At 42.1% G+C, this 14,598-nt stretch overlaps 1 protein-coding gene and 1 long non-coding RNA gene across 2 annotated transcripts in view; one reads left to right on the top strand and one right to left on the bottom strand.

Annotated features, from left to right (window-relative positions):
- Nucleotides 1-14,598, bottom strand: part of GTF2I (general transcription factor IIi) — a 125,248-nt gene that overhangs the window by 20,804 nt on the left and 89,846 nt on the right. The window contains 8 exon segments of the mRNA XM_017849906.1: nt 3,036-3,094; nt 4,671-4,854; nt 5,797-5,863; nt 7,676-7,739; nt 9,013-9,076; nt 9,079-9,206; nt 12,597-12,666; nt 13,988-14,098. Coding sequence (XP_017705395.1) covers nt 3,036-3,094; nt 4,671-4,854; nt 5,797-5,863; nt 7,676-7,739; nt 9,013-9,076; nt 9,079-9,206; nt 12,597-12,666; nt 13,988-14,098 — 747 coding nt within the window.
- The window catches only part of LOC108513937 (uncharacterized), a 33,120-nt gene continuing 32,487 nt past the window's right edge, over nt 13,966-14,598 (top strand). Inside the window, exon 1 of the long non-coding RNA XR_001881060.1 lies at nt 13,966-14,179. This is a non-coding gene — a long non-coding RNA (uncharacterized LOC108513937). The remainder of the gene's footprint in view (nt 14,180-14,598) is intronic.

Here is a 14,598-nt window from a genome sequence, read left to right as displayed (position 1 = left end):
TCTCTGATTGCTGACAAACGCAGTGGAAAATGTTGGAGAAGGTCTGACGTTATCGCTAAAGGTTGGTGGTTTCAGAAAATCTTGTAGCATTTCCTTTACTTTAAAAGAAAACTTAGCATCTCAAGGGTTGAATGTGAGTTGTTTTTTCCCTGTGGATTTCATAGTAGTCCATTCAGCCACAGAAAATACCTCTGGTATGAACCACTTTTGAACACCACCAATAAAGACCTCGGACTCTTCCTCTGCAAAGGTCAAGCACCTCTATTACCTGTTCAGCCTCCTCTTCTGCCCTGCTCCCCACTCCCCACCTTGCTCCTCCCATGCAGGACTTCACGGCCTCCTCACAGAGCCAGGTGCCACCTCCCACTCCATCACGTGCCTGGCTCCACTGCCTTCTCGTGTGTGACATCTCCCTTTCACCAAGCTGAGGACAATGTGCACCTATGGTGGGTTTAAGCAGACAATTCTGATGGCCACAAAGTTCTTTTTTTTTTTTTTTTTTTTTTTTGTGACGGAGTCTCCCTCTGTCGCCCAGGCTGGAGTGCAGTGGACGGATCTCAGCTAACTGCAAGCTCCGGCTCCAGGGTTTACGCCATTCTCCTGTCTCAGCCTCCCGAGTAGCTGAGACAACAGGTGCCCGCCCGCCACCTCGCCTGGCTAGTTTTTTGTATTTTTTAGTAGAGACAGGGTTTCACCATTATTAGCCAGGATGGTCTCGATCTCCTGACCTCGTGATCCGCCCGTCTCGGCCTCCCAAAGTGCTGGGATTACAGGCTTGAGCCACCGCGCCCGGCCCACAAAATTCTTTTGTCATGTGGTCTGTGACTTGAATTGTCCTGTCCAAAGACTCATAATGCATGTTCCATACAGGCAGACCAAGTAAGGTGTTGAAATGAGGAACTATCAAGCACCTTTAACTTCTTCCAAGATTTTTTATGAATGGGACAAAGTCAAGTGCTGTTAGTGATGGCGAGAGTGGAGAATCTCCTTCTGGTGACGGCTGCTGCACTCTAGTGACGATGGCGGTCTGGTACTGCTCCAGTACCCAATCCTTGCAGTGACTTCTATGGTGCCTGCACATTCTTTATATAATACAGGCTTCGCATTCTCAGTTTTTGCAGTCACTGTCACAACCGCCCCTAACAAAAGCGGTGACTGCACTCCTCAAACCTTGAATTTGAGCTTTGTCTTGAGAAATGAAGGTTTCTACAGGTTTCATCACGTTCAGATTAATCCAAACTGAAGATCTACCTCCAGGAAGATTTTTCTTTCTCTGTTACTTCCCTGAGCAAAATTGTGTCACTTCCAATCTTCAATTCTTCACCAATACTTTGATTCCTTGACCAAATCAAAAGCATGCTGAGGTGAACCTATGAGTTAAGCATTGACTTTTATCTTCTCCACTGCAGGACTCCTGGAGCAAGATAATTTTGTTACCCTACTACAGAATTCCTCAGCCACTTTCCACGCCACAATCCACACAACATCTATTTGGCACGCTGACTGATCTTCACTAATGGCCACGAGGTACTGTGAGAGCTCAAGGAGCCGTATTTTAGGGCACAGCCATGAACTCAACATGAAACATTTGTTCGCCTTAGTATTCATGAGCATGTTTAACTGCACAAATCTGTAAACACCTGATACACACAAAAATTTCATACTCGATTCCAAACACTTATTTCCTGACAACAGAAACCTTCACACTCCAGGGTATGGCCATTTATTGGTTCTTGACAACAGCAGTTCCTAAAGTGGTTGATGATCTGCAAATTGTGGTCACTTACTCTGACATTACACAATGGCAAACAAAAAGACAGAGGTCAGGTGCAGTGGCTCACGCCTGTAATTCCAACACTTTGGGAGGCCAGGGCAGATGGATCACCTGAGGTCAGGAGTTCGAGACCAGCCGGGCCAACATGGTGAAACCCGGTCTCTACTAAAGATACAAAAATTAGCCGGGTGTGGTGGCTTGCGACTGTAGTCCCAGCTACTTGGGAGGATGAAGCAGAATTGCTTGAACCCAGAAGGTGGAGGCCCCAGTAAGTTGAGATCACACCACTGCACTCCAGCCTGGGCAACAGAGTGAGACTCCATCTCAAAAAAAAAAAAAAAAAAAAGATAGGAAAGAAATAAAGGTACACTTAGAGCTCTAATAAAGAAAATAACATCATTCATTGAACAGAGACTTCTTAGATCTTTCCTATTAGGCTGTGATATTTGTGTGCAGGTCAGAGTTACAGTCTTTGCCATTTTAGGAACAGGATACATATGAATGGACATTAAGGTCTAAATGTATATAGTAGCTACTATCCCCGGGCAGTTGAAGTGTCTGAAATGTGGCTACTTGGAACTGAAATATGCTGTGAGTATGAAAGACGTGCCAACTGTTAAATAAAGAACATGAAATAAAGACCGTGAAATAATTCCTCGTGTATTTCTTTATAATGATTACAGGCTGAACTAGAACGTGGACGATTACATGCGTGGCTTGCATTTGTGGGGCACACCGTCTTTCTCGTGGACAGCAGTGGTCTATGGTCAAAGCTTGAGTTATCTGCGCACTGCAGGTGTTCACATTGATAAATCAAGGAGTGCCTGGATTGAGCTTCTGCAAACGATTTTTTGGGGAGGCGGGGGAAGGAAGACTTCCATAATTTTAAAAGACTAACTTTTAAAAGCTTAAAAGTATTGATCTGTGCTTTTTTTTTTTCCTGAGAGAGTCTCGCTCTGTCCCCCTGGCTGGAGTACAGTGGCACGATCTCGGCTCACTGCAAGCTCTGCCTCCCGGGTTCACGCCATTCTCTTGCCTCAGCCTCCTGAGTAGCTGGGACTACAGGTGACCACCACCATGTCTGGCTAATTTTTTTGTATGTTAAGTAGACACGGGGTTTCACCGTGTTAGCCAGGATGGTCTCGATCTCCTGACCTCCTGATCCACCTACCTCAGCCTCCTGAAGTGCTGGGATTACAGGCGTAAGCCACCGCGCCCGGCTGATCTGTGTTTTTAAAAAAAGATTTCACAATTAGTTTACCTGGTGTATTTGTTCTTGGCTGAGTAACTTCAGTGGTACTGTGAGTCAGAAGTTCTGGTCTGTAAAAACAGAGTTGATATTAGTAATAAAGCATTTAGAGGAAACTCACAGGCCTTTCTCACACAGCTGTGCACTGCTAATTAGTTTTAAATATGGTGCATTCTGCCTTCGTTTTATAGTGAGAAAAAATCATTTCTGTGACTTGAGTTTATTTTGAAAATGGCAATTTTTGGATATTCGGGTGAGACCTTCAAAGTCATCTTATATTTAAGATAAACAGGTGATAGTCACTTTTCCCCCATACCAGCTCAATTCTGTTTCTGTATCTTAGATGAACTGTCTAGCACAGCCAGAAGCAGCTTGCTATAGCATCTTAAACATTTCCTATCCTTTATAACTCAGTCCCAACAAACACACAGAGGCACGACCCCAATCAGTAAGCAAGGTTTACCCTTCCACATCCCTTCAATGAGTGGAGAGAGGCCTTATGTTCCTACTCCCGCCCCCAAACTACCCACTGTGTTGCCCTTCAAAATCAAGCCAGAATTACCTTTCTAACGGGCAGATCCAAATTATTTTCAGAGGGATCTGCTTTAAGACCATTTCGTGACTGCCTCTGCTTTCGTAGGATCTGAGGACTTCCTCTACTTGCCCACCCAAGCCGATCCACGCAACCCCATCACGCCCACGTGGCACTCCTCACTCCACACACAATGGGGGAGTTCTGTGGCTACGTGGGCATATTCGCCACCTCCTGCCCCTACTCATATGATTTCCTTCACTTGAAACACCTTCTGTCCTTTCGGATGCACAAGTGACCGAGCTGGATGTGCCATCCTTGCCTTCTCCCCTAAAGATGCTCAATAACACTTCATTCTGTTTTTCTTTTTTTCTTTTTTTGAGATGGAGTCTCGCTCTGTTGCCCAGGCTGGAGTACAGTGGCACACTCTCGGCTCACTGCAACCTCTGCCTCCGAGGTTCAGGCGATTCTCCAACCTCAGCCTCCCGAGTAGCTGGGACTACAGGCTCCCGCCACTGCGTCCAGCTAATTTCTGTATTTTTACTAGAGATGGGGCTTCATCATGTTGGCCAGGCTAGGCTTTTTTTTTTTTTTTTGAAACGGAGTCTCAGTCTGTCCCTCAGGCTGGAGTGCAGTGGCACGATCTCGGCTCACTGCAACCTCCGCCTCCCGGGTTCACGCCATTCTCCTGCTTCAGCTTCCCGAGTAGCTGGGGCTACAGGCACCCGCCGCCGTGCCCGGCTAATTTTTTTTGTATTTTTAGTAGAGAAGGGGTTTTGCTGTGTTAGCCAGGATGGTTTCGATCTCCTAACCTCAAGTGATCCACCCGCCTCGGCCTCCCAAAGTGCTGGGATTACAGGCGTGAGCCGCTGCGCCCAGCCTTCAGTGCATTTTTCTTTGTATGAAGGCCCCAATGACAGCATTCTTGTTAGACCCAATTTTGCACATCTGATGCTTATACTAATAAATATTGGTTCACTAAGTGAATCTAAATATTAACGCCTTCATTGTCAATATAAAGAAGTCATGATAAGGTAAACAAAAGGCCCTTCTTCATCAAATTAACCTCTTCTCAGGGAAGACACCGAAACTATTTCTGCAGATTATCATCTTACCTTTTAATAACAAATTTAATTCGATTGCCCACTTGAATGATTTTTTCCAGCCTTGGGATTCCATACCATGAGGGACTTCTGAAAGGAATGTTTTCTGGCAGTCCTTCCACATACAGATCATTCGGGTGTGCCTCAAATTTTTGGTACGGTACAGCCTTGGCTTCAGTGCTCCCCAAGGCTTCCGCTGGACAAAAATCAAAGCAATTCAGGAGACTACATTTGTATGGAAATCAGATTTTAGTACAATCCAAAGAAAGGCAGAGGTCAGTTTTGTTTTCATTTAAAAAAACTCTTTCTAGAAACATATTTATTAACTATTGAATACACTTCATGCAGCAAAGACAAGTAGAGATGACAGATCATCAACAGCCAGATTTTGGCAGATTTAAGTGTCCTGGTCCTAAGACAATCTTAATAGCTCTGAGATCTTTAAAAGATTAAACTTTGTTTTTCAATATCCTTAGGAAGAAAAGAGAGAAAGAAAATCATCATGGACAATAAAGGACACAACCTAAATACTACCTGGAAGCAGCCTTTTGCTACTAACTGTTCAGGACTGTAATTACCCTCCTCCATCGGCTGCAGCAAACTGGCACATTTCAGACTACAGTTTCATCTGCATGGCAACCAGATCAATGTTCTTTACCCCTTCAACCTCATGAGCATGCCATTTTAAAGGAAATAACTTTCCACAAATAATTCATGGAATGGGGGCTGGGTGCGGTGGCTCATGCCTGTAATCCCAGCACTTTGGGAGGCTGAGGCGGGTGGATCACCTGAGATCAGGAGTTCGAGACCAGCCTGGCCAACATGGTGAAACCCCATCTCTACTAATTAGACAGGCATGGTGGCGGGCACCTGTAATCCTAGCTACTTGGGAAGCTGAGGCAGGAGAATTACTTGAACCCAGGAGGAGGCTGCAGTGAGCCGAGATAGCACCATTGCACTCCAGCCTGGGCAACAGAGCGAGACTCCCTCTCAAAAAAAAAACAAAAGCAAAAAACAGAGAAAACTAGAGCTGAGTCTTATTCACTGTATTTACTTTCCTAAAATAAAACAACATTTTAAAAAACATTACTCAGTAATACATTTTAGTTGAAGTGGTAATTTAAAAAATCAGACTTACCAAATTTTTTGCAGAAAAGTTGATCCACCATCTTTCTTAATTTAGTGATTCTGGCATACCATTCTTCCTTTACTGTCAAAATAACAGTAATACAAGTTTTCTCAATTTAATGGGTTTACTAACTTTGAATATTAAATATTATTACTATAAAATAAGAGGTATAACTTTTCCTTTTCCTGTGACTAAAATTATTTCTAAGATTTGTGGCCAGGCGCAATGGCTCATGCATGTAATCCCAACACTTTGGGAAGCTGAGGCAGGCGGGTCACTTGAGGTCAGGAGTTCAAGACCAGCCTGGCCAACATGATGAAACCCCATCTCTACTAAAAATACAAAAATTAGCCAGGCGTGACGGCAGGCACCTGTAATCCCAGCTACTCGGGAGGCTGAGGCAGGAGAATCACTTGAACCCAGAAGGCAGAGGTTGCAGTGAGCTGAGATCACACCACTGTACTCCAGCCTGGGCAACAGAGTGAGACTCTATCTTTAAAAAAAAAAAAAGGCAGCATAATAAAAGTATTCTTAATTATTCTTAAGATTCTAGAACGTATTTATTCCTAAAACAATGCTGACACTGTACAAAAGAGGAAGAACGGAACATCCATTACAGCTAGGAAAAAGCAAAACTCAGTGTATTCAGGAACAGCTAGCAGGTAACACTTGCTACAGGAAGATTAGGGATATGATCTTGCTGTAATCCTTCCATCTTACTAAATATCAACAGTGTTGATTCCATTCTGTTTTGTCCCCACTCCACTCCACTCCAGAGCAAAAGCAAGAAAGAAAATCAATTCTATTTCTATTTCTTTTAAAACACATCTAACAGGCTGGGCACGGTGGCTCATGCCTGTAATCCTGGGAGGCCAAGGCGGGCAGATCACCTGAGATCAGGAGTTCGAGATCAGCCTGGCCAACATGGTGAAACCCTGTCTCTACTAAAAATACAAAAATTAGCTGGGCGTGGTGGCAGGCACCTATAATCCCAGCTACTCAGGAAGCTGAGGCAGGAGAATCGCTTGAACCTAGGAGGCGGGTTGCAGTGAGCTGAGATTGCACCACTGCACCCCAGCCTGGGCGACAGAGCAAGACTCTGTCTCAAAAAACAAAACCAAACCAAATACATCTAACAATCAAGAGATGATATAAATGGCTCCATGCTCTAAAAGGAAACCTTATGTCCTGTACATCATGGACATTCAATGAATGCTTGTTCCATTGACTCATGTAGACTTCAATAATGAACTGTTCAATGATGGCCGGGCGCGGTGGCTCAAGCCTGTAATCCCAGCACTTTGGGAGGCGAGACGGGCCGAATCACGAGGTCAAGGAGTTCGAGACCATCCTGGCTTAACACGGTGAAAACCCCCGTCTCTACGTTAAAAAATACAAAAAGCTAGCCGGGCGAGGTGGCTGGCGCCTGTAGTCCCAGCTACTTGGAGGCTGAGCAGGAGATGGTGTAAACCCGGGAGGCGGAGCTTTGCAGTGAGCTGAGATCCGGCCACTGCACTCCAGGCCGGGCGACAGAGCGAGACTCCGTCTCAAAAAACAAAACAAAACAAACAAAAAAAATGAACTGTTCAATGCATTATGCCAGATAAATCTTGCATCAAAAGTAGAACACATATTCTTCTTTTACTTCTGTTCTATCATAAATGCGATATTTACATGTATTTACGAATGGTTAATAAAAAGAAGATGCAGCTTATTCTTCTAGAATTATTAGACAGAATTTTGACACATGAATTCTCCTGTAATGGCACATAATTAATAAGTAGAGACAATATTATTTCAATATGGAAAGGAACATAAAGAAGAAATCAATGTCAATGCGTGAAATAATTATTCGCACATAATCCTCTGATCTGCTCGAGATTAAGACCGACCTCCTGAAGCTGGGTTTATCAAGCTGTAAATCTTCACAGTGTTGAATTCAGAGCTCATGTCTGAAAGGTGAGAATAAATATCAATATTCACTAGGCAATATTCAGCAACTAATAACTACTAGTAATATTTAACATTTAGTCACCAACTGGTTTCGAAAAGAAAAGATAATCCTGGAAATGCTTGAGCACAACTACATTCTTTTTTTTTTTTTTTTTTTTTTTCCTGAGAGGCGTTTTGCCTCTTGTTCCCAGACTGGGTGCAATGGTGCCGGTCCTCGACTCCACTGCAACCTCCACCTCCTCCGGGTTCAAACAATCCTTCCTGCCTCAGCCTCCCAAAGTAACCTGGGACTCCAGGTGCTGCCACCATGCCCGGCTGATTTTTGTATTTTTAGTGAGACGAGGTTTTGCCAATTGTTGGCCTGGCTGGTCTCGAACTCCTGAACACTCAGGTGATCCACCCGCCCTGGCTCCCAAAAGTGCTGGGATTTACAGTTGTGAGCCACCACACCAGTACAACAAAATTATTTGCGGTTTCTACCAGAGTAAAAAGCAAAATAATAATTGCAAATTGTCTAATAAGATGCCTTCATGGAGCCCAGGTATCCTCACAAGTAAAGAAGGTAACTTTCAACCCACAGCTCTTTGAAGCATATTACAAAAATCATTTTTTTTTTTTTTTTTTTTTATTTTTCTTAAATGGGATCCTTTAATGTCCATTGCTTCAAGACCATCTTCCTCCACACATCTATACAAACAATCATATATTCCCACACAGCTTTAAAAGTCTTAGGTCCTATGAGGGCGAGGTGGGCAGATTATCTGAGGTCAGGAGTTTCAAGACTCAGCCTAGCCACATGGGAAACACCATCTGCTACTAAAAATACAAAAATTAGCAGGTGTGGTGGTGCACGCCTGTAATCTCAGCTACTAGGAGTCTGAGGCACCGAGAATCGCTGAACCTGGGGGCAGAGGTTACAGTGAGCCGAGATCACGACACTGATCCAGCCTGGTTCCAGTGTGAGACTCCATCTCGGGAAAAAAAAAAAAAAAAAAATCAGGCCTAAAAAAAAGGCATGGATTCTATGTTCTATTTGGGCAAAAGTAGCAGAAAATTGTGAAAGAAAATGTCAGTTGCATGCCATTCCAGTGCGGGCACTGTTCATGCTTCAAAATGCCAACCCTGGATGACTGATGCCAATATTGGACCCACATAAGGCTAAGAAGGGGGAAGATAAAATACACAAAATAGACTTAATCTCATCCATAGAACCTAGTGGGTGAAATGAATATTTGCAACAATTAAAAAAGACGTATTACTCAGAAGAGAGACAAGAGTCTTACTTTCTTAATCACAAAACGAATCCTTTCCTTTGCAAGTAATATCCTCTCAGCGAGGAATTCCCATAAGTAGAATGGACTTCTAAAAGGAATCCTTCAGGAAGTCCTTCTACATAAAGGTCTTCAACATGAGACTGGAAAAGAGGGTATGGGATCGTCACCGGACCTTTGGCTTTATGGCTTGAGCTATAAGGACAAAAAGTAAGAGGGAGATACTATTTAAACACGATTTGTAGAAAAGAATAATAAATAATTGAATCTGTATTGCTCTTTAACTTTTTTTTTTTTTTGAGACGAGTCTCACGTCTGTCGCCAGGCTGGAGTGCAGTGGACGGAATCTCAGCGCACTGCAAGCTCCGCCTCCCGGGTTTACACCATTCTCCTGCCCCAGCCTCCCAAGTAGCTGGGACTAAAGGCGCCCGCCACCACGCCCGGCTAGTTTTTTGTATTTTTTTAGTAGAAACGGGGATTCACCGTGTTAGCCAGGATGGTCTCGATCTCCTGACCTCGTGATCCGCCCGTCTCGGCCTCCCAAAGTGCTGGGATTACAGGCTTGAGCCACCGCACCCGGCACTCTTTAACTTTTATAATTTGATCTTTACTTGTTATTGTGATTGAATCAGAAGAAAAACACTATGAGGGTAATAGAAAGAACACAAAACTTCTAATATTCTGTTTATCAAAGCCGGCAGTGAAATATCCCATTACTTTAAGGCAATGTGAATACAGCCAGACTTTCTACAGAAATCTGAACCACATTACAAAGCCAGAAAAACATACCAGGTAATATCATTTAATACATATAGTACTAAATGGAAGAAGTAGTATTTTAAAAACATAAACATCAGTGTAACCTTATTGGACTTATAAAAATAATTTCTGTTAAATAATAGAGGCAGGCTGGTCACAGTGGCTCATGCATGTCATCCCAGCACTTTGGGAGGCCGAGGTAGGTCAATCACCTGAGGTCAGGAGTTCAAGACCAGCCTGGCCAACATGGTGAAACCCTGTCTCTACAAAAAATACGAAAATTAGTCAGGCATGATGGTGGGTGCCTGTAATCCCAGCTACTCGGGAGGCTGAGGCAGGAGAATCATTTGAACCTGGGAAGCTGACGTTGCAGTGAGCTATCGTGCCATTGGACTCCAGCCTGGGTGACAGAGCAAGACTCCGTCTCAAATAATAAATAAAAATAAATAAATAATTAACAGAAGCGGAAGATTCTCCTAAACGACAACATCTCTGCTAATATTTATTTACCCAACAGTAAAATAATACAACAGCTATAAACAGTCAAGAGTGTGGGGAGTATTAAAATCAAACATAGCATGTGGACTCCCATCAGAAAAGCTCCATTTTTTTTCCCATAATTGTGTGTAAAAGTCTATTTGCTAAACATTAATATTTGTACTGAAACTTCAAGTGTACCATATTACACATTAGCACTGAGTTAGAGTCAATATCCTCTTTTGTACACTAAACTTGAATATCGTATTTATGTCACAATGAAAATATCGCTCTCTAAGGCAATTTCCATTAGTATTGCTTTGAAATTATAAAATGTGAAGGTGTTTTTATAATTTCACAACAGTTGAACATTATTTATTGTCTTGTATACAAAATAATCTAATAAATCACCATCACAACAAAAGCCCCACAACATAACCTGTTTGATTTCATGAAAAGCACTGACATTTATGAAACTGATACAGTACATTTGCAGTGGTGCGATCTCGGCCCACTGCAAGCTCTGCCTCCAGGGTTCCCGCCATTCTCCCGCCTCAGCCTCCCAAGTAGCCAGGACTACAGGCGGCTAATTTTTTCTATTTTTAGTAGAGACGAGGTTTCACCATGTTAGCCAGGATGGTCTCAATCTCCTGACCTCGTGATCCGCCCACCTCGGCCTCCCAAAGTGCTGGGATTACAGGTGTGAACCACTGCGCCCGACCCCCGCTAGAGCCTATGATCTTACCACTAGGTTACAGTGCTTCCAGGTAGCACATGCTATGAGGTTTTTGCTTCAGAATGAACCAATAAAGAACACGGGGCTGGGCACAGTGGTTCACGCTTGTAATCCCAGCACTCTGGGAGGCCGAGGTGGGTAAATCACCTGAGGTCAGGAGTTTGAGACCAGCCTGGCCAACATGGTGAAACCCCGTCACTACTAAAAATACAAAAATCAGCTAGGCATGGTGGCGGGCACCTGTAATCTCAACTACTCAGGAGGCTCAGACAGGAGAATTGCTTGAACCTGGGAGGCAGAGGTTGCAGTGAGCCGAGATCGCGCCACTCCAGACTAGGCGACAAGAGGGAAACTCCATCTCAAAAAAAAAAACAAAAAACAAAACAAAAAAAAGGGCAAAAAAGGTGTAAGCTATTAAAAACTGGGAGAAACATTAAGAGAACCTGAAGTAAATCGCTAAAAATATGGAAAATTTGTTGAATTCATTAGCAAATTTACTCTAATTCTAGATTTTCATTGAGGGGTAGGTCATATTACTCATGATGAAGAAAAAATGTTCATTTTAAGTTTATTAACACAAATACCATCAATATGGCTTACTGCATTTAAATTTTCATTTATAGCAACTCAGTTAAAACTGCATATCATACAATTTTACAGCTTGCTAGTTAATGGCAAAGTTGTCATCCAAATAAAAATGGTAATAACAGATAATAAAATTGATAATAAATATGATAAAATAAAATGACTTTTATTTTTAAGTCATTTTAAATATTTTATAAAAAAATAAAAATGACAATAAATTGCGAATTTCTTTCATCATTACATAAAGGTGGCTGTAGGATAGAATAGTAAAAGGACAAAGAAGGAATTGAAATCTAGCATCAACTCAGTTATACATCAAGATAAAAGCAGTGGCCAGGATGGTGGCTCATGCCTGTAATGCCAGCACTTTGGCAGGCCGAGGCGGGAGGATCACTTGAGGTCAGGAGTTTGAGAGTAGCCTGACCAACACGGTGAAACCCCATCACTACTAAAAATATAAAAATTAGCAGGGCATGATGGCAGGCACCTGTAGTCCCAGCTACTTGTGTGACTGAGGCAGGAGAATTGCTTGAAACCGGGAGGTGGAGGTTGCAGTGAGCCGAGATCGCACCACTGCACTGCAGAGACTCTGTCTCAAAAAAAAAAAAAAAAAAAGATAAAAGTAGAGAGACAATAGGGGGATCTCAGCGAATACTGGATTTAACAAAGTACATTAAGAGAAACTATCAATTAAAAAAATAATTTTTAATGAAATCCCCAAGATCCAGAGCTTTGTAATACGTAAATCCATTCCCAAATATCCATGCTGAAAGTTTAAAAGAAGTGTTAGCTGATAACTACAGAAATATAACTTTTCCTTAGCTTTACTGTAATCTAGAAACAAAGACTGTTTCTAATATTTAGACAGACACTACTAAGGACCTTACAATGAGAGACGTGTAAGTAAGTGTGGCACGGTTCACTGGCAGCCCTGGGCTGGGCTTGTCCACATCACCCCCATGGTGAACAGTAACGCCATTGTGTAAATGCTCACGAACAAAGCATTACAGGAATTTTCCTGTTTAGACATACCATATTTCCTTTCAAACAATTCTTCAACTTGTTTACGTAGATCAGTGATGCGAGCATTCCATTTCTCTGAAAATTGAGCAAAAGTTAATTCCCATTAAGAAGTCCCTACCATCGGGGCGGCACTAGGGTCTTGGGCTGACCGAACATACAATATATTTTCTACATTTTTACATCCCAACTGTCCATATCATTTTACTGCTTTCCAAAGCCCTTTCCCTTTTTTGCTGGTGGTTCTAAGAATTATGAGGTTGGTGCAAAAGTAACTGCGGCTTTTACCATTACTTTTCATAGTCTCATGGGAGACCAGAAGAGAAGTTTTAACATTTAGCACCTCTTTTTAGCCTTTCAATTTCTGAAAAGCAGGAGGGCAGAAAAGATCAAGCGAATTAAACATGGCAAAAGGGAGCCCATGATAAAGAAGTCTCCAGGGGTCTTTTAACAAACTTCCTAAAACATGTCTTAATTGTGTGGAAATAAGACTTTACGGATATATAGCTGCAACTTAGAATGCTAAAGAACAGGCCAAGCGCAGTGGCTCATGCCTGTAATCTCAGCACTTTGGGAGGCTGAGGCAGGTGGATCACCGGAGGTCAGGAGTTTGAGACCAGCCTGGCCAACATAGTGAAACCCCATCTCTACTAAAAACACAACAATTAGCTGGGCATGGTGGTGGGCGCCTGTAGTCCCAGCTACTCAGGAGGCTGAAGCAGAAGAATCACTTAACCCGGGAGGTGGAGGTTGCTGTGAGCCAAGATCGTGCCACTGCACTTCAGTCTAGGTGACAGAACGAGACTCTATCTCAAAAAATTAATAATAAAAATTGAAAATAAAGAAGTTTAAAACATATTTAAAAGTACAAAATTCAATTCATATCCAATCATTGTGACTATGACACAGTGGAATATTAAAGTACTATTTTCAAAATGTATACAAGCTCAATGTTCCATTTATTCAAAATATGAATCATCAACATCATTTGCCACTAATATCTCATTCAGTCGCTTGCTAGGATACATCATCCATTGGGAGCTCACAGATCACCAGCCGCAGGGACACGGTGCAAAAACAGAAAACCAAGAGGTGAAATAGTTCTGAAATAAAGGTTTTAAAGCTAAGAGAAATAAATTACTAAGTCTATAGCACTAATCTTGAGCCAACTAATTATCATCAGACAAGACAATGTCCTATGCTTTGGTAAATCCAAACTATGTTTAAACAATGTCTGTAATGTAACTTTCAAAATGCTCCTGGCTTTCCAAAGATGAGATTATAATGCAGTAATACAGGCTAAAGCATTTCCCCCTGCAGAGCATGTTGCAACATTTATCAGTCACACTGAGAGTCCAGATGATGAAGGAAAAGGTCACGTATTTCGCTGAGAACTTACCAAAGTTGAACTCCCTCACTTTCCGCTTCCCAGCATTGGCGGGTTCCGGGACTGGCGGCTGTGGTAGCTCATTGGTCTTTGGTCTCTTAGAAGGTGGAGAATAATCATCATCTTGAAAAAGAAAATGGTCATCACTGGAAGAACCGTCTTAGAGTTACAGTCACCTCCTGGTCAATTCCCAACATTGAAAAGGTGAGCGGGACTTGAAAGCTATTTTGAGTATCAATAATTATTTCTGTATTGTGAGCTTTAGCAGGCTTTTTCCTAGTCACATTTGAAACTGTATTTGTTTGGAATGCGTTCAAGGCAATATTGCTTTTTCCTCTGTCTTTCTTCATTATTTTTTAGTTTGCTTCATCTGAATTGTCATTATAAATTTCCCCTTCTCAAATAACTTTCAAATTGCCAAGAACTATATTGTTTTAAGACTTTCAAGAAAAAACTTTTAATGAAGACAGCCACCTAAAGTTATACAAATAAGTAAAAGGGGATAAAATAAAGCTTAGATGGAAAAGATATTTAAGCTTATACAAAATTTAAGCATGCATAAGCAAGGGAAACTGGGTAACTATGTTCAAATAGTTTTTTTTTTTTTTTTTTTTTTTTTTTTT

The sequence above is a fragment of the Rhinopithecus bieti genome, unplaced genomic scaffold (assembly GCF_001698545.2).
Source record: "Rhinopithecus bieti isolate Rb0 unplaced genomic scaffold, ASM169854v2 scaffold_31823, whole genome shotgun sequence".
NCBI classification, from domain to species: Eukaryota; Metazoa; Chordata; class Mammalia; order Primates; family Cercopithecidae; genus Rhinopithecus; species Rhinopithecus bieti.
Note: the sequence above shows the minus strand (reverse complement) of the source record. Positions and strands in the feature narration are given on the sequence as shown.